Source organism: Dendrobium catenatum, unplaced genomic scaffold (genome assembly GCF_001605985.2).
Source record: "Dendrobium catenatum unplaced genomic scaffold, ASM160598v2 fragScaff_scaffold_9, whole genome shotgun sequence".
Classification (NCBI taxonomy): domain Eukaryota; kingdom Viridiplantae; phylum Streptophyta; class Magnoliopsida; order Asparagales; family Orchidaceae; genus Dendrobium; species Dendrobium catenatum.
This window is the reverse complement of record NW_021318471.1, coordinates 2,350,250-2,370,247: the sequence shown is the minus strand read 5'-3', so window position 1 is coordinate 2,370,247 and position 19,998 is coordinate 2,350,250. Positions and strand designations below refer to the sequence as shown.

General features: G+C 33.5%; 1 protein-coding gene and 1 pseudogene across 1 annotated transcript; one reads left to right on the top strand and one right to left on the bottom strand.

Annotated features, from left to right (window-relative positions):
* The first annotated feature begins 7,088 nt into the window (after window positions 1–7,088).
* Window positions 7,089–11,618, top strand: LOC110110282. The gene is made up of 2 exons (XM_020841678.1): window positions 7,089–7,337; window positions 11,472–11,618. The coding sequence occupies exons 1-2, from the start codon at window positions 7,089–7,091 to the stop codon at window positions 11,616–11,618; spliced, it is 396 nt and encodes a 131-aa protein (XP_020697337.1).
* A 988-nt stretch (window positions 11,619–12,606) lies between these two features.
* LOC110110283 overlaps window positions 12,607–19,998 on the bottom strand; it is a 14,224-nt pseudogene continuing 6,832 nt past the window's right edge.

The following is a 19,998-nucleotide window of genomic DNA, read 5'->3' as shown; positions in this document are numbered from 1 at the left end:
GCATCCACATGCAATAGTCAATCGATTGTAAAAATATAGAGAATACCCATCCACAGTATTATGATTTCCATAGTTAGCCATTGATCAAAATTTAAAAGTTTCAAAAATTCAATTTTATGAATTTCACTCTGATACCACTTGAAAGTTTGTCAGGAATATTAAGCCCTTGTGAATTAGTCCAAGGCTAACCAAGAGGGGAGGTGAATTAGTATTTAAAATTTTCTCCAAACAAAATGACAAACACAACCAAATAATCACCATAGAAATTTACATATGGAAATTAAATGAAAAAAATTAATAAGAAAAAACACACCAAATTTTATATTCGTTCGGTCAACTTGACCTACGTCCACTCCTCGAACCCTCTCCTCTGGGTATTGCACTAAATACAGTGCCTCTCCTTTTGACCCCACAGCAAGGAGGAGAAGCCGGTATAAAAACTCATTTCTATCGACTCCTGAGAGGTAGAGATCCCTACTCATTTTTCTTCCTCCTGAAGTAGGTAGAGAACCTCGATCAGTTGCTGAAGTAGATCTCTCTCAAACCTCAAAGGAACCTAGGACGGCGATCAGAGAAGATGACTTAGATCCTTTCTTGGAGCAACCTTTGTGAAAGTCCTCACAAACTCCCCCTCACAAGATCCTCTCTCTCACTCTCTCCCTTACTCTCCCTCTCCTCTTATCTCTTTCAGGTCAGGACATCAATAAAAGATCTTGCCTTGAGTAAACAAGATATCCTTTAATTAAAGGGTTCAATTTTTCTTAATTTGCAAATATTCATCAAATATTATCCAGGATGATCGACCGATCATACCGTACGATCTGTTCAAATTTAGCTCAATCAACAGGATGATTTGGGAGAGTTTGGACTATTAGAAAATTCTTTCATTCCAATTGTCCAAGACAATATACTATCATTTTGTATGATTAATTCAAGTTGATGAATATCATCTAGACCATCATTCTGGATGGATATTTGGATGATGAAAAAGTAACTTGATTGTTCGAGCTAATAAGTACAAAATATCACATATAATCCAAAATATCGCCCTAGATGGATATCTGGATGGTGAAATATAACTTGATCATCCAGGATGATCTCACAATCATCCAGAATGATCTCATGATTGTCTAGGATGATTAGTTCAAAACATCACCCTGGATGGAGTCAGGCCAATTATTGATCGTCTAGGAAGAACTAAGGTTTTTTTTAACTGATCGTCCTGAAAGATCCTGCGATCATCTAGGATGATATGATCGAGCAATCAAATCTTAATTATAAACTAATTTAGGCATAATTGTAGTGCATCATCTAGGACAATGTCCAAAATTAAACTTGCCTAAAAGGTTAGGGCGGCTGATTCTTTTTTATTTAAGCCTATCGTCCCGTCCGATTATAATATCATTCAAGACGATTTGCATAATTATGACTGCCTTAATCAGGATGCCTTAATTAGGATTTCTATTTTTAACTGATCGTTGAGGATGATTTTGGATCGATCCGGACGATGTGATCGAAAATAGAAAACTGTAAAATAGTCATAAAGTTTGTCCCAAGTACGTGTGTGCAAGGTTACTTAGAATTAGGACCCAGATTGTTATAATTGACTCAAGAAAAGATAATAGACACTAGACGTACATTAGACGTTGACTCTGTCCTAATCTACCCAATCTTAAGTTGGTTTGATTTACAATTTGATCTTGTGGACCTGAAATGTTAGTAGGCAAGACAATCATTAAAAAAGCAAATGTGACAGAAATATTTGCTATCATCAAAATTATAATTCATGAATCTAGATTCGTAACAACAACCTCTAGGAATCGACATTCGTTGGCTAGGATTTTAGTAGAGGTAATTATTACAAAAAAAAAAATGCTAAAGAAATTTTGTTAGGGTCAAAAAATCCTGGTTATATGCAAAAGACTGTGTTTGAAAAAGCCCATAATTTCTTTACTCATTGCAAGGTTCATATGTATTACGTAAATGAATGTTTTATTTTGCATCCTACTTTAAAGAGACCTTCTCCTCCTTCTGTGGTGGAAGTTGGATCTACACCTAGAGAATAGTTGCTTGATGTGAATGGGAATTACTTGATCCAAATGGATAGAGTGGTGCCGACATCCAAGAATGAATAAAATGGGGAAAAGGAGTCCGTGGTCTTGATTCATCCCCATAAATTTGTTAATATGTTGGTTGATAACCATCTATCTCCTATTGATTTTCCACATAATGAGAAGGTGAATAATTTTGATGAATAACAAAGGACCTTGAATTATTTGTTTCAGTTAATTCGATGCTAGAAATGGTTGATGGTCAAAATCCTCAATCATAAAAAATCCTTCTCTTCTTTTTTCTTTTTTTTAGTAGTGAATAAGGGGAGAAAGATGATGGTTTCATGAATGCTAGAACTTTGAGAAAGGAAGTTTGTGAAGAATGGGAGTTTATTACTAAATCTAATATTGTGCATGGTACTGTGGACCAAAAATAAAAAAAATATTATGTAAGCTGTGACTCATCATCTTCATCACATGAGGGTAGTTATTCTAATTTAGCGAGGATGACGGGTTTACTAAAGTCGGAAGAAATAAATTAAATCAATAAGGCTCCTATGACCTCTACTCCTTGTTCTACTTGAGCTCAAACTTCTTTAAAAGATATTAATGGTTAAATCTCTTATATGGAATATGAGGGGCATTGGGGGACCTAACTCTAGAGATAGAATTAGAAATTTATGTAGAGTTCATAATATCCATCTGTCGGTTTTAATTGTGCCTTTTATTTTGTTAGATAAATTAGATTTTGTTGCTTCTCTTATTAGCTTTTCTATGAAATTTGCTAATTATTTTAATATAATTTTAATTTTGCTGAATAGTTCAGTTAGTGTTAATGTGATTCTTGATCACCCTCAAGTCGTTTACTGTGAAATTGCTCTTTTTAATATTAAGTATAATGCTTCTTGCTCTATGTTGGGCCATTTTCCACTTTGGGAGCAATTATTAGAAATTGCTATTAATTCTAATGGTCTTTGGTGTCTTGGTGGTGACTTTAATATAATTTTTATTTCCTCAGAGAAAATTGGTATTAATCCTCCCAACCAACATGATGTGAATGACTTCAATGCTATGATTACTAATAGTAATTTGCATGACATTGGTTATTCTGGTGGTGCCTTTATGTGGAATAGAGCCACCTTGTGGCAAAGATTTGACATAATCTTTTTTAATACTAATTGAATTTCTGATTTTTGATAACCAATGTGGAACACTTAAGTGGAACTAAATTTGATCATTCCCCTCTTCTTTTAAGCATTAATTCTAATAGTTCTATTATCCCTTCTACTTTTAGATTCCAAAACATGTTATTAAATAAAGAGTTTTTGAATGTGGAAGATAACAATTAACATGCGCCAATTTTTCCTAACAACAACTTTAATGTTATGAACATATTATGGTCTAAATTGAGTAGATTGAAGCCAAAACAAAAAATGGTGGAATAAATATGTTTTCATAAATATTTTTGATAACATTAGGGAGACCGAAAATAAAGTCTGGGACTTGGATTGCTTCTATTCGAATGATCTTAATAATGATTTGCTGCTTTCTCCTAATAAAGCTAATGATCATATCTTTCAATTCCATAAGGAAGAGGAATCTTTCTAGAGGCATACAAGAGGCTTCCAATTTTATTTTGAAGGGTGATAAGAATACTAATTTCTTTCATGCGGTTACAAATAAAAAAATGGTTATGAATTATATTCATAAAATTACTAATTTTGATGGTACCTCTTATTATTCTGAACAATTGATTTCCAATTCTTGGATTAAGTTCTTTAAGAATATTTTTAATAATAATTTTAATACTATTCCTATCTCTAATCCCTATATTATTCCCAACAATATAAGGGAGGATCATAATCTTTTACTTACTCAATGCCCCTCTAAAATTGAGATTTGGGATACTGTTAAAGGTATGAATGCATATTTAGTTGTGGGTCATGATGGGTTTACTACTAAATTCTGTTAGAAATCTTGAGATATTATTAAGATGGATATGATGGAGGCTATGAAGGATTTTTTTGGTAAGAATCCTTATCCTAATTTTTTTCCTTTTCTACCATTATTTGAACTACTAAAAAAGAGGCTTCAAATCATTGTGTTGATTTTAAGTCCATCATCCTTCAATCTTTTGTTGACAAATTAAACTCTAAAATCATTGTGGAGAGGTTGGTTACCATTCTCCTTAGAATTATTTCTCCAACTAAAACTAGTTTTCTAAAAGGTCATAGTAATTTTGGTATTGTTCTTTTGGCTCAAGAGATCATTAATAATATTAATGCTAAAAGAAAGGGGGAAAATATCATTTGTAAACTAATATCACTAAAGAGTATCATAATCTTAATTGAAAATTCCTTTATTATATTTTCACTTTATTTGGCTTTAACTCTTCCTTCATTGGACTTATTAATAATAACATTGAAAAAAATTAAATGATTATTAATGGGAATAATTATGGTTTTTTCAAGTCTTCTTAGGGCTTGAGACAAGGGGAATCCATTTCCCCTGCTATGTTTATTATTGCTATTAAGTTTTTGTTTAGAGGCATTGAGTATCTTTATAATAGGTACCCCAGCTTCTTTATCACACTTTAGGTGGTATTCTTATAAATCACCTTAGTTTTAGGTGGTATTCTTACTAATGATTTTATTATTTTCTCAAACGGGTCTCTTAACAAAATCTACATTTTACTTAATTTTCTTACTTATTTCCAAAACATTAGTGGTTTGTCCATAGAAAAAGAAAATATCTATTTCATTGTTTCTAAAACTTAATCAATGTAGGATTAATGCTATTCAACAAAAATGTGACTATTTCTAAATTTTTGCCTATTAAATACATGGGGACCCCTCTTTTTAAAGGTAAGAAGAGGTATCATTTTTTTGAGGATATTTTTATTGCTATTCAAAGGAAGCTTTCTACCTAGGCATTTAATTTACTTTCATTTAGTGGTAGGCTTACTTTAACTAAAAGTGTTCTCAATTCTTTTCATGTTTATATCTTTAATACTATTCAACCCACTAAGATCATTTTTCTTAGAATAGAGAGAAATAAAAAAAAATTAGGGCTCTAAGAACAATTGATTTTGTATCCATTGGTATTCTTGGAAAAAAATGACTGGTCTTTTTGATTAAGGAGGCTTGGGTTACAAGAATAATGTGGATATGACTCAAGCTTTCTCTCATAAATTATATATTTCTTTTAGATCTATTAATACTCTTTGGGCTAATTTTATGTGGCAAAAGTATTGAAATAGTTCTCATCCTCTTTCTTTCAATTATAAGTCTTTCGATTCTATGGTTTGGAAAAGACTTTGCTATATTAAATGGGAGGCCTAACAGCATATTCAGTGGGGTATGGGTCAAGGTAATGCATTTTTTTGGTAAGATAATTGGATTGAGACATATTCTTTTGATAATATTTTAAGCACTCATACTCTTGAGTCCATTAAGGTTAAGAGTTTAGTTTATAATGGTAACTAGAATGTTTATAAATTATCAAAGTTTATTTCTTCTCATTTAGTTGATATTATCTTAACAATTACTTTATAGTTGCATACTGAGGATTTGATTTTATTTAATTTATCTTCAACCAGTAAGTTTGTTCTGAATAAAGTTTGGAATACCTTAGGATCATTTGTGATGAATCTTCAATTTTCTTAGCACTTTGGCAAAAGAATATTCTATTATCATATTCCATTTTTATGTGGAGAGCTATTCATAACTTGCTACCTGTTAAAGATTTACATACGAAAAAAGGTTTCTATTTGCTTCAAAATGCCAGTGTTGTTTTAGTATTGAAATTATGAAGCATATTTTTGTGAATGGTGCGGTTACAATTAGATTTTGGAGAGATATTTTTTTTTTATTTTTGTGACAAGGGTAATTTTAACAATTGTAATGATACTGTGGCTATTCTTTTTTGTTTGTTAAATTCTATTAAGTTTTGTATTTACTATTTGCACCTATTATTGTTATGTGTCTCCTTTGGATGGAAAGAAATGATTTTAAGCTTAGAGACATTAAAATGGGCTTTAGGCGTACTCTTTTCAAAGTAAAAGATAAAATTTTGCAATTTCACTATGTTAATCTACTCCAGATAGAAACTTTAATAATTGTAATGCCATTTCTATGGATTTGGGTATTTCCACTAGTAACTAACATATAGATAAGATTCAAAGGATTGTGAGGTGGATTAAGCCTTCTATTCATGGGATTATTCATAACCATTTGGGAAAGTTCATTTTTCTTTTATTGGTCCTTTAAATTATTCTAAAGATATTAGCGTCGATCTTATGACTATTTCTTATAGCCTTGCTTTGTGCCAAAGCTTGAGTATTTCAAATCTTTAGCTTGAAGTGGATGTCATGCTCTTAATTCTTTTCTTGAATGGCAATGTGGTTGGTAGTCATGATAATTTTTATCTAGTTAGAAAATTAATTTGTCTCTTAAAGATTTGAATAACTCTATTTTCCATATTAATCGTGAAGTGAATTCTTGTTCTAATTGGTTGGCTAAATTTGGTTACCAACTGGTGTCTTTTTAGAATTTTTATGGTTTGAATTGACTTCAACCTATCAGAGGTATAGTTATTCTGGATAAGTCGGGTTTGCCTTATATTAAGATATGATGATGTGATTCTTATGCTCCTAGTTTTGGCTTTCTTTTGGTTTTATTTTGTTCCATCATGGTTATTTCTGTTCTCCCTTTTGCTTCTATTATTTTTTTTTTTGCTTTCTCTGGGCGAGCACACTTTTTGTTGACCCCTATAACTACAAAAAAAAAAAATCATCATAAATTTTATATGGGTGATTCAGCTCGAATTTGAATTTCATTGTGATTTTTGTTTGCCATGCAGTAATTGAGAAAGCAATCAAATGAGGAGCATCGAGTTCTTGCTAACGAAATGGATTTGTACAGAAAAAATATTTCTCTTCTATCTATAGTGGAGGATGGCGGTATGGGTTAGATGCAATTTCCTTAAAATGTGGGTTTGTGTTTTCAACAACTATGATGTGAAAAAATAATTACAGATATGTTGGAATTTCATAAGAAGAAGATGCCTCATTTGGAGACACTTGAGGCATTTCAAGATAGTCTTCGAATTGAGATAATGTCCAAAAAGTTCTTACTTATGCTGGATGACATTTGGGAGGCTGATGAGAAGCAGGATAAAAGCAAAATGGAAAGTGTGCTCGCCCCTCCATCTTATGAAGGTTTGGGAAGTAAAATTTCGATAATAACTTGGATGGACCTAGTTGCATTGATGATTGCAAAGAATTGGGTCAGAATGACATACTTCCCATCTTAAGATTGAACCACATGTTCTCCCAAGGCATATACAAAATTGTTTTATTCGTCACAACTTCTTATCGAGAGGCATGAACAACTCTACAAATATGTGTTACATGCAATTGCCCTCGAATGATTTTTCTGGACGGCATATAATTGGAAAGAAAAACTATCTCGAACAAGTAGATTGATTTTATGTTTAAAAAAAATGCTTTAGAATTATAGAGCTAGAGCATATGATTGAGCTTCTCCAGTTAAGAATCAAACTTTTTGCCAAGAACGTGCTCGACGACCTTCAACTACCAAAATGTCTAGGGAATTCAAGTGAAAAGAAATACACGGGTGCAAGGTCTACGATAGGGATGAACAATGCCAATCCGAGCCTTAATTCAGAGAAAATTAAATTCACATGTTGCTTGGAGCACGAAAATTCTTTCACATTTTTAGATCGAGCATGAAATAGTTCGAAGGCAAATCCAATGGGAATGATGAATGTTGTGTCTTTCCAATGCTAGAGGGATTATATTTTCCAATTAAAGGCGTCAAAAGATTGATTCGAGGCAGGGATAACTACCAAAGATGGATGCTTGTTCCCTTGTTCAATTAAATTGGAGCTATTTTGTTGCTCACAGCCAAGGGATAATTTAGATTTTATTCCTCTCGAGATGGTAACAATCTTTAGCTACTCAAACATTTCGTCGCTTAAACTATAGCTAATGGAATGGTAAGGCTTGCGGCTTTAAGATACTTGATAATTATGAGGAGCCCCAATCCGATCTCTCTCGAAAAAGATTGATGAATGGAGATCACAAATAATTGCCATATCATGCTCTTAACCCACTAAATTCAACCCAAATAGCCTACTAACACCTCCTTTCCTTCACATCCTAAGCATCCATTCAACCTTCTCCACTTATCTTGCCAGCCCACTTCCAAAAGCCCACAACGTTTCTTCCCTTCCACTTCCAATAAAAACCCATATCATATTATCTTGTATACCTACATCCCACTACACTTTACACTAATAATGACAGAATCTAAAGGAAAAAAAATTAGCATTTATAAGTCAAATGAAACTTCAAATCAAGTTAAATGCATACCTCGTTTGAGTTGAAACCCTGCTCTAAATCTTCTTTTGCTTTGAATCCCCGAAATCCTGCGAGCACAGACTTCACCTCGTTTTGAACAAATCCCTCGTCCTTAAAATAAGTGGGAAGAAACCCTTTAGCGGTACTGTTCTCTATTTCCACAAAAAAAATTTGTCCAAAGTCTCTGCTTTCTTCAACCTGTCTTCACCAACCTCCGTTCCTATCTTCACGATTAGCTTTCAATCCTCCTGTCTCAAGCTTCCAAACCCCATGTCCTACTGCGACTACAGTAAACCTCCACCCCAAATACAGCTCTTCAACACGTTAGCCACACCCTCTCTCTACCAATCCGAACCCTTAACTCTTGTTGTTGGAATCTCCTGCATGTCCCAGCCCCTTTACCGCGGCAAGATTAGGTGGATTTCTCTAAGGCATAAAACCCATAAAATCTAATCCTCTATCGACCAGTAGACAGAGTCGACAAGGTTCAATTCAAAAAATGGAAATGTCCCCAAAGACCTCGATGATGGCCATTTTGAATTTCTATCTCAACTGGAGGAGTTCACAAATATTTTCAAATGCCACTCAAATACCCACAAAACTCAAAAATCCAAAAATCTCAAAATCCCAAAAAAAATTTAAAATTGAAATTAACCCATTATCACATAAAGCAAAATCTATCCTCCATTCACAATAATTTGCCGAGGTGGACAAATTAAAAACTACTTTAGCTCACAAAGAGTTAATGCCTAGCGAAAAATATCACTAGGATCCATTCTCAAATAATCTCCTGCCAATAAGAACATCATACGTGTCCTCTAACCGACGATCTACCGCGAAATGGCACCGCATGATAAATGGTTATGACCCGGGGCCCTCAGAACCGAGTGGTTTTGCCGCCAAATGGCACCACGAAATACCGGTTATGACTAGTGCCAATACGTTCCTTAGTGGCATCAAATCCTTAAGATATAAATCAATAGGATTTGATCGATATGGCACAAAGCTCTCTATTAGCTAAGGTGGATTCAAATTTTTCCCCTTAGATAAATATTTCCCCTAGATCTACAAGGTCCCCTTAGACAAAGCAACCCATGACTGCTGACAAGGATCCTTCTATCAGGTTGGGTCGACTACCTCCTCTGACTAAGTAGACCTGGGACCATGATGGATCGGGACGACGGAATCATGGGCTCTTGATTAGGTCCATCATCCATTCCCCCACCATCCGCTTTAAGTGCACGATGGTGAAATTTCTATATTTAAATATCAATTTTCTAAATCTCCAAACTCTTCAAATACCTATGCTTATGCTGCTACTATATGCCAGATAACACATATTTCTACGTATCTGATTGACGAATAGCCTTAAATCGAATGTTCTCTCTCGTTATTGGGATAACTATAGGGGCCTATAGGAAACCAGAGCTCAGATTATAAAGTACTCACAAAATGAGGGCGAAATCTCTAGGTAGTGTCTTATCTACAAATATATCTGTCTTCCAAAATTTACCCCAGAACTTAGTTCATTAATACTCCCTCGCTAAAGAAAAAGCAACAACACAGCGGGCGGAGGCAGGGCCGAATTTTCGTAGCCCACACATTCATTTAATGAAAATTTTTAATTTGCAATACTCCAATTAAAATCATAAAAAATTCTTTGATTTAAGTTTAAATTATTCTTTAACGTGAAGATTTTAGATCAAAAGAATGTTTTGCTTCATGTTCATAATGTGGACAATAAATCTAATCTCACCAGATAACAGCATTTAAACAACTAAAGGATAATAATTGAAGCCACCAATAATAAATCAATCATGAAGAAACCCCGTGATAAGCATCAACTACATGAATAGTTAAAAGGCACAAAAGATAGGATCCACCATCAAATTCCAAAGTCACATCAAACAAGAAAAATATATCAGATCAATTGGACTCCATCAACAAATGCAAAAGGAATTAGCTACAAGAAATAAAAAAGAACACAAGATATAAACAAAAGGAAAATAGATGGACAACTACAAAATCAATACATAAGCAACCCAAATCCCAAACGAACACTTAAGCAATGTAGAAAACACCAACAGATTCCAAATCCACAACCAAGAATCAAAAAAACCTAAGCCAAATGAATTAACCAACCATAACCTAAAAGGAAAACAACAAAAAATCAAGGACCGACAAGAAAAGAAATCACCAACCCAAATGCTAAAACCAACACAGGCAGGGGCGACAACCAAAGTGTACCAACCATCACTACCGGAAAATCATCCATTTCTGGCTGTATTTTTGGACGAAAATTGAGCCTTTTTCGGCAGTTTTGTAATTTACCAGCAGTTTTCCGACGGTTAAAATTCTGCCGCTAAAAATCGCGCCGGAAAATAAATTCTAGCTATTTTTTCAAGCGGCAAATTATTCTGGCAGCTTACCGGCGGGCTTAAACCGCCGGTCAAATAATAAAAAAAAAAATCTTAATGCCCCCGCCACCCCGCTCTCGCATGGCCGGCGTGAGCCAGCGTCCCCGTGCTATCGCGGCTGCCAGCGCCGCCCTATCGCTCCTGCTCCCGCGCAACCGGCGTCACACTAGCTTCCCTGCACTCCCGCTCCTGCGGTAGCGTCCCCGCGCTCCCGCTCCTGCGGTAATGTCCCCGTGCTCCCGCTCTTGCGCTGCTGGCACCGCCCTACCACTCCAACTCCCGCGCACACGCTCGTGCGCCTACTCTCGCATCGGGGGTGAGATTCGAACCGCGGTCATTTGTGAAGAGTTTCAAGTAACTGATCGAATTGCCGATTATCCAAATACATTTTTTTGTCAATATTTTTTATTTAAAGTATATTCAGACCAAAAATCAATTAGTTTTTTAATTATTTAAAAAATGAAACAATTTAATTTAAAAATAACAAATAATATTTAATATAAAATAAAAATTGACTAACTAATGAATTTTAAAATGAAAATTAATTAAATAGTTAATATAGGTTTTAATAGTTTTTTGTTAAATCATATAAATAGTAAAAAATTTATTCATTTTCATTAGATTTTTAAAAGCCGCCGGAAAAGTGAAAAAGTGGCCGGAAATTCCATTGGAAAACTCCGTGGGAAAAAACAGCCGGAAAAGCGCCAGAGAGCAGCCGGAAACGTGACCGCTGGAAAATTCCGCCGGAAATCAGTGATTTTCCTATAGTGCATTGAAAAATAGGAAACATAGAGAACCTGTCAAATAGGAAGCAACAACAACAATTTCAAACAACAAGGCCCCAATATAAATACAAATATAGAGTTACAAATTCCCATAAAAGCATGTTGAAATAGTAAGGAACAATGGAAGAGATTTATATAATGGAAGAGATTTGACAATGTAGTTTGTTGGGATTGTAAGATAATGAATAATGGATTCTTGCAATAGGAGGGGTTTAAGGAAATAATTTTCTAAAATAACAATAATAATAATTCAGATAATAAATAAGCATAATTAAACTTTCACCTCATGCCCCTTCATCATTCATTATTTTTTATATTAATGATTTCTAAACTCATGTTTTTTCATAATTGAAAATAAAATAAACACAACAAGGCATGCAATATAAGGTGACATTGCTCATAGAGGCATGCATACATGCCTAATAATTCAACACACAACATTACCACTCGCACCTATAATAGCTTACATAATAACATTCATACAATACACTGTAGAAAAAAAAGCATAAAGTATGAATATAAATGCTATTAATACAGAAGATGACTTTGAAGCATAAATGTATCCTTCTTTATAGGCCAGCAAAGATAAGGTGGCCTCGAGGCATAAAATGGTAAATGGGTTCAGAACATGGCTTCACTTTCAGCATTTTAAACCCTACATAATTTTGTGCCCATGATGATGTGTCAAGATGGCATATTGTTGCAGTATCGAACACCACTCCATTTGATCCCAACAGATGCACCTTATGTGCCTCAACATTTGTTATTGTGTGGCAATAATATACTGCTTTTTGGTAAGACACAGGATGACAAGAGACCAATGCCTCTGCTTCCTACACATACATATATTTTATATTTCAGTATACAATTATACATATCTTTGCGTTTAAATATGAATCTTCTTAATTAAAACTCACCACGTGCCTATCTTCTTTCGATCCGATCAAATATACCTTCTTCGGCACACCTAATTAGTCACCACCACCTTTCACAGTCGTCTCAATGACATTCTCATCTTTGTTGCCTATCTCAGCCTTGACAAAATCCGCCATGGCTTCCAATGATGTGACACAACGCTTTATCTCTCCCTCAATAGGCTGCTCCTCACAATCTTCCAATGTTTGCTGGATGGCTTTGGCTTCCATTGAACCTCATGTGATGTTGAAGAGGCCAAGGATTTCAGTGAGTTTGGTGGAGGAGAAAGGTGTGGCCTTGGCCATCTCGACTGAAAGGAAGGGTTGCATTGAGATTGACTTGCTGAGTTCGAGAGTCATCTTTGTGCCCACTTTAAGGCTATCCTTCAGGACGAACATCTGAGCATTGGGGTCGTTGTTGGTTTGCGTCTCTTTGTTTATGCAATTGTAGCAGCTGAAAGATTTCACATTATTTTGGCCTCTTTCAAGCTTGAATGAATTCATTTCATTCTCTGAAAATTAGGCACGTTGAAAAAATTATGTCAGATATCCTGAAATAAATTATAGGGAAATTTACATACATACCATTATATACTTAATATTTTACATATCTAACACCTCATACATTAATATTACATATATACCACTCAAATCCCTACTTTATTTCGTTTCTACCACTCCATCTAACGCCTCCTCACGACGTTTCTCTGCCTTCTGAACGACGTTTCTCTGCCTCATAATAAGGACGCGAATCTGAGAGTCGGCTAGGGCATATGAAGCAAGGAACGTAAGCTCTCATGCATTCTCTCATCTTTGCTCAAACTGATTTGTTTTGCCGGTCTTCCTGATGCATTCTCGTATTTTTTTTTCACTGATCGGGTTTGCTCAGAGAGCTTGTTGTCCGTCAATTTTTTTTCAAACTGATTTGTTTTGCCGGACCTCTTCATTCCGAAATTATTACTTTGAAAATGATTTTGTTAGCTTTTCCTAGGAAGGTTCTTTACCGGACTTTAAATTGATTTTGTTAGCTTTCCTAGTTAAAACTGAAGCATTATAGCTTCAAAAGCTGCAATATTTGCTTATGTAACGATTTGATAACCTTTTAATTTAAGTACAGATTTGCTGAAATTTTCTTATAAGTACAGATTTGATGACCTTTTTTTATAATTACAGATTTGATGAAATTTTCTTTCTTATTAATTTATAAATTGGTAAGCAATCTGCTGTTGTGCATATTTTCAGGTTTTGCAAAAGGTTTAATGAGTTCTTCGAGTTCTTCCGTTGTGAAAAACAGGCCGCAACATTCTAAGGTGTACTGCCATTGTCATCTAAAATGTGTCTTGTATACCTGCCACCGTGGACCCAATAGTGGAAGGCAGTTTTATTGGTGTGTTTATAATAGAAGTGAGGATGATTGCAGTTACTTTAAATGGGAGGATGAGCAAGAAGACCCATCTTATGTCACACATTACGAATTGAAGGCATATGAAGCAAGGAATTCTAAGAATTTTGACTCGATTCGTATGACGTTGAAAGTTTTGTTAGTGATAGTTTTTATCGACATTTTGACTCGATTCCGGCAGTAGCTGCAGTTCCGTTCGGATGTCAAAATCCGGTAATAGCTCCAGTTCCGGTAGTAGCTCCAAGTAGTTCCAATATCCAGGTTTTTCCAATATTAGCTCCAGGTAGTTCCAATATCCGACAGAATGGAGTATATGCTGCTATTAATCAGAGCTTGTAAAACCTGCTAGATATGGAGTATATGCTGCTATGAATTTGTACGGGTGCAAGATATGGCAAGAGGTTGTAAATCCTGCTGTTGAATTATATAACCAGCTATTATGGCAAGATACAACAATTGTATAACCTGCTGTTGATCAGCTTGTAAAAAATTGATATTCCATATTAATAGAATATAACATACCTATATTAATTGTAATCATATGAATTATATTCAACCTCATATTAATTGTAATCAGTAGCAGCATAACTTAGAGACCTTAATTGAACTTCCAAAAACACAAAGGTATGTGCTGCAATAGTTTTACAAAAAATTAAGACCCAAAACGATGTCATCCAAGAAAATCAGATGTGGTCTTCGCATAACCTCCCAGGTAATGTAGCGATTGCTCCGTCGTACGCCATCCGGTACCTAAAGCACTTGTAATTAGTACACCTAATTTTGTGTTGCAATTGAAAGTTTCATTTATGAAATGTAAATATTACCTGTAAACGTAGTAGTAATCATTAACATACGTATGCCACAACGGATGCTCCTTCATCCCAATGAAAGCTATGGCATGAATGCAAGGAAGTCCTGTTAATTGCCATTACAAGTGCAGTCTTTGCTCTCGACATCAACAATATGTCTTGAATGGAGGGATTCAACTTCGGCCATGTACAAACTAGACTACCGAACTAATAATTGTTCTTCTCTAGTAGTAATTTCTCTAATGTATTCTTCTGCATGAGGTACTAATTCACGGTGCCATGTCAAACTCGTCATCTTACGTGCGCTCCTTTGCTCCATGAGTTTAACACGAATCAAGTCAATCAAATCGACAACAGGTTTAGTTCTAGCTTCCACAATCCATGCATTGAATGATTCAGCAAACTTATTCGTATTGGTAGAGTGGTAAATCCCAACCATAAACTGACTTCACGACCACTTGTAAGGTAATGAAATAAGGTACGCATGTATAGTCTGATTTAAAACACTAAGTTCACATAGCTTGTTATTATACTCTATGCAAGTGTATGCATTCGCTGCTGCCCAAACAAAACCTTTCTGCTCTTCATATAATTTTTTTTCAATATTGTCACCATAAGCCTGCACTTACAATGGTTAAAATGTTATTTGAACATTTATGAAGTCTTGCATATGAATCATTGAACACTTACATAATCGGTAGTCTTGGAACACATCAGTATTTGTTTCAAACAACAAACAAGTTCCTTCAAATTTCTGTTTCAAACAAGAAACAATTTCTATTTCAAAACTTTAACTTATTTAAAAAAAAAATCTTAGGAAAATCATTTATCTCTGTTTATTAATGTCATGTTACTTTAAAAAATTTCTTAGACAAATAAGTGCATGAATCTCTAGAGCTAAGGAAAATGCCTGGAAACTAATTAATTGAAAAATCATTTATCTCTGTTGACTAATAAATCTATGACATTTCGCAGTCCTTATTACTGTCATTACAGCAACCTTGAAGAAAATTTGGCGGAAGAAATTACCGTGAAGAACAATGTGATCAGGAGCTTCAGATGGTGGAAAATGCGAGACGTCGAACGAAAGGAAAAATGAGAGGCTTAGCGGGGAATTTCGGCGGGAAGCAATACTTCCGTCCGTCCGTCACAGTTAAGGGGCGGACACAGAGAAACGTCGTGAGGAGGCGTTAGATGGAGTGGTAGAAACGAAATAAAGTAGGGATTTGAGTGGTATATATGTAATATTAATGTATGAGATGTTAGATATGTAAAATATTAAGTATATAGTGGTATGTATGTAAATTTCTCTAAATTATATTGTGATAATTTAAAAAAGTTGTTTAATTTGCATTTGAGTTTAGTAAAACAAATTTATAGATTTCAAATTTTTTCTCACATAATTTTTATTAAAAAAATTTATTTTAGAGAGAGATGGAGAGAAAGTGGATGAGGGTGCAGTAGCTCCTGGATGCTGGCAGGGATGGGAGTTTGCGGAAGTAAAGCTTTCCAATATGTTTGTGCTGACGTTGCTTCCCTCGTCTCAGCAAGAGATTATTAGGTGCGGAGTGCGAACGAGGAGAACCGTCCGCACAAGCACTATATCCAGCTAGGTACCGGCACAAGCTTGGCTCATTAGCACATCGAGCTAAGCTCAAGAGCCATTTATTGAGTCGACCTCGAGCCTACTCACGAGTTAGCTTGAACTATACTGGCTAATGAGCTCCTAATAATAAAGATTCCCATATATTTTAAGTTAAATTTTACATAGAATGCCAGATGGTTCCTTCTTATACAAGACAATTCTAAACATCTGTATGATCATGACATTTTTTTTTATATAAAAGTTAAATTTTAAATTATTTTGGTAACTATCTTACAAAACATAAATAAAAAACTATGCAAAATATTAAAAATTAGCCAGTCATTCAAAAATTAAAAATATTTAGAATCATTCTTTTGGATAACTTTTATTATTACTAAAATGAATATTAAGAAAAGCAGAAACATTCAAATATGAACATTAGAAAAATCTTTCAAAGCTATACATTTGAATATACTAAATGATTTGACTTTAACAGTGCATAAACAGAACCAATTCTTCATTTTGATTTATTAATTACTCGATAAAATTTGAAATTAAAAAAAACTTTGATTCTTTATTAAATTTAAATCTACTGAAAGTTGGAATCACAAAAGAAAAAAATAATAGTAAAGGTCCTCATAGGATACAACAACATACAATAACAAAAAACATAAACACAAAACATAGATGAGCATAAAAAAATAATACATATATTTTTCTTTTGCTAAGCAGCATACGTAGAGGTGTTGGAGTTGCGTTTGAGTTGGGCATCACTTGAGATAAAATTCAAACTCCTACTGAAAGTCTTGCTAGTCCTTACAATTTAAAATATTTCTAGGCCTACCTTCAGGTAATAGCTTCTTCATCTGGTTGTTAAAGAAATCTAATATATACTCGTCAAAACCAGAATGCAATTTATGATATAAAATCACATGCTCGATGTCAAAATTGTTATAGTCAACAACTGGATAAATGGTGGTCGTTTAGGTTATATTCAGAATGTTTGATACTTATTCTCATTTGGCTGGTTGGAGGTTCTATATTGTGTTTTCTTGTTACAATTGCTGGCATCTTTTGAAGTGGCAATTTTGTTTAAGGCTTGCTTCATTACTTACCTGCTATATTTTTATTCTCATGTTTTTGTTTCTAGTTATGGGTTATCCTCTATTTAGTATGGGCTGGAATTCTTGGGTGTTTGCTTCCTTCCTGGCTCAATAGGAGATTCTCTGGTTTTTTGGTTGGGGCTGGATGTGGTATTTCAATTTCTGGAATGAGTGCTTTTTTGGGTGTATAACCTTTCAATTAACTATTGATTCTGAGGTGATAATTTTCTTAAACTGGATGGATATTGGTTATAACTGTTCTATTTGTTGGGAGCGTTTTTGGATGGGTTATTTAAATGATGCTTAGGGTTTTTTCCGCAGGTCAAAATCTGGCCTAATATTACGGGTTATAACAGAAGCTGGAGTTCTGTTTTGGAGTGGGGTTTGGATAATATTTTGTTTATTTTGAACTGCTTTCTCACTCTTTTTGTTTGTAAGTTATTTTTTGTAGGTTTCTTTGGTGGAAGCTTATCGACGATCATTCTTCGGAAATTCAAGACAATTTTGCGCTGGACAGTTCTACTGTCTTTTTTTGCAGGAATCACATGCTGAACTTTTATCTTTTGAGCTTCCTTTCTTGGGTGCTGTCCCCTTGTAGCCCGAGTATAATTTTAGGTAATTTTGTAGCTAGTAGCTCAAGGAACCACCGCTTTTAGGTTTTATTTTGTAGCTCGTCTGAGCATTAGAAAGCTGGAGGTGTCTTTTAAGGACCTTGTAACCGTGTTTTTGATATTAACACGTAGGCCTCTCAGTGGATTTTAACCAAAAAAAAAAAAATTACTATATATTATTAGGATGGAGTACTACTATAAGAAAATTAATGTATAGATAGATATTTCATGGAATCATCGAAAGTATACGAAATAGAAAATATTTGGAAAAAGCTAATAATTTGATTGTCATAGAATGTTCTTCCTCTTATCATGCTTTGAAAATAAGTAAAGATGCATTCTTTAGAAATAGAGTTAAGAAATTTGTGCCCCTATCAGGATTTAGTAATGATCAATTATTATAAAGCATTAGCATAAGACCAAAGATTGTAAGGCATTAATCATAATTGAAAAAGAGTAGTTTTTTTTATCTTCCTTAGGATATGATAAATTTAACCTAAGATAATCAATCCATCAGTAATGCATATTGAGAAGAATTTTTTGATAACTTATTTGTTGAAGATTAAATTTAAAAACAAAAAATAACTTAAAAATGAGAATGAATATAAATAAACTGACGTGTCAATATGAGGCCAAGAAATTTATTTGAAATGAAGAACCTTGATTATTATAACTTCTTGGACTGTTTATTATTAATCATATTTAGTACTTTATCGAAAACAATTTGCAATCATTTAATTCAATTGAGCTTTTCTAATGATTTGAGTTCTAGTCATTTAAGTGATGATTCTTTGATGCATAAGAAATTGAATCTACATAATATCATTTAATTTTTTGAAAATTATAAAGAATATTTTCAAATGATTTTTTTAACTCAATATCATTTAATTCTTGCATTCATGATGTTTCTTGAACTAGACTAACTAATGAGCTCATAATTATAAAGATTCCCATAAATATTTTATGTAAAATTTTACATAGAATGCAAGATGATTCCTTCTTATACAAGACAATTCTAAACTTTTTAAGATCTTGAATTTTTTAATATAAAAGTTAAATTTTATTTTTTATTTTTGGTAACAATCTTACAAAATATAAATATAAACTTTGGAAAATAATAATAATTAGATCGGCGTTCAAAAAAAAAAAAAAAAAAAATCATTTTTTTGGGTAACTTCTATTAATAAAACGAGAACTAGAAAAAAAAGCATAATCTTTCAAATATGTAGATTTGAAGAATCTTGCAAATGTTTCCAAATAGGTTCCCTCCCTTTTCCTCTTTCCGCATCTTTCGTCTATATTCTCTTTTACTTCTTGAGTTGCAGCTGTGGATTTTTTTTTCCAAAGACTAAGGATTATATCTTTCCACTTGAGGCTTAACACTGTGACCTAGGATACCTTACAACTGCAAGTTCACTTAATTCGGATTTGTAAAGAGCTTGTGTATTGTCCTTCAATCAAGAACTGTATGATTTTTCATATAATGAAAATATACACATAAATGAACAAAAAGAGAGAAAATAGTGAAGATATATTAGGGAAACATATTTAAGATAAAAAAGAAAAGAGAAAGACATTTAACTAAAATGAAATAATTAATATATATATATATATATAATGATCTTTAAAATCCTAGTAGGTCACTAAATACTACTACTGAACTCAAAGCATAAAAAAGAAGCATTATGCATGTAATCACTCAGTCTATAATAATATAGTTAATATGATCATGAATCTGTGAAAAAATAGTAAAAAAACATGTAGCAATAGAAAAACTTGTAAAATAATAAATACATTTGTTAAAATAACAAAGTAGTAAATAATCATTCTTAAATATTAATAGTGTTATCCAATCAATGAAGACATTATACTGATAAGTAAAACTAGATCATAAGACTATAGAATCTATAAGAGTTTGATTTGGAACTAATACAAAATA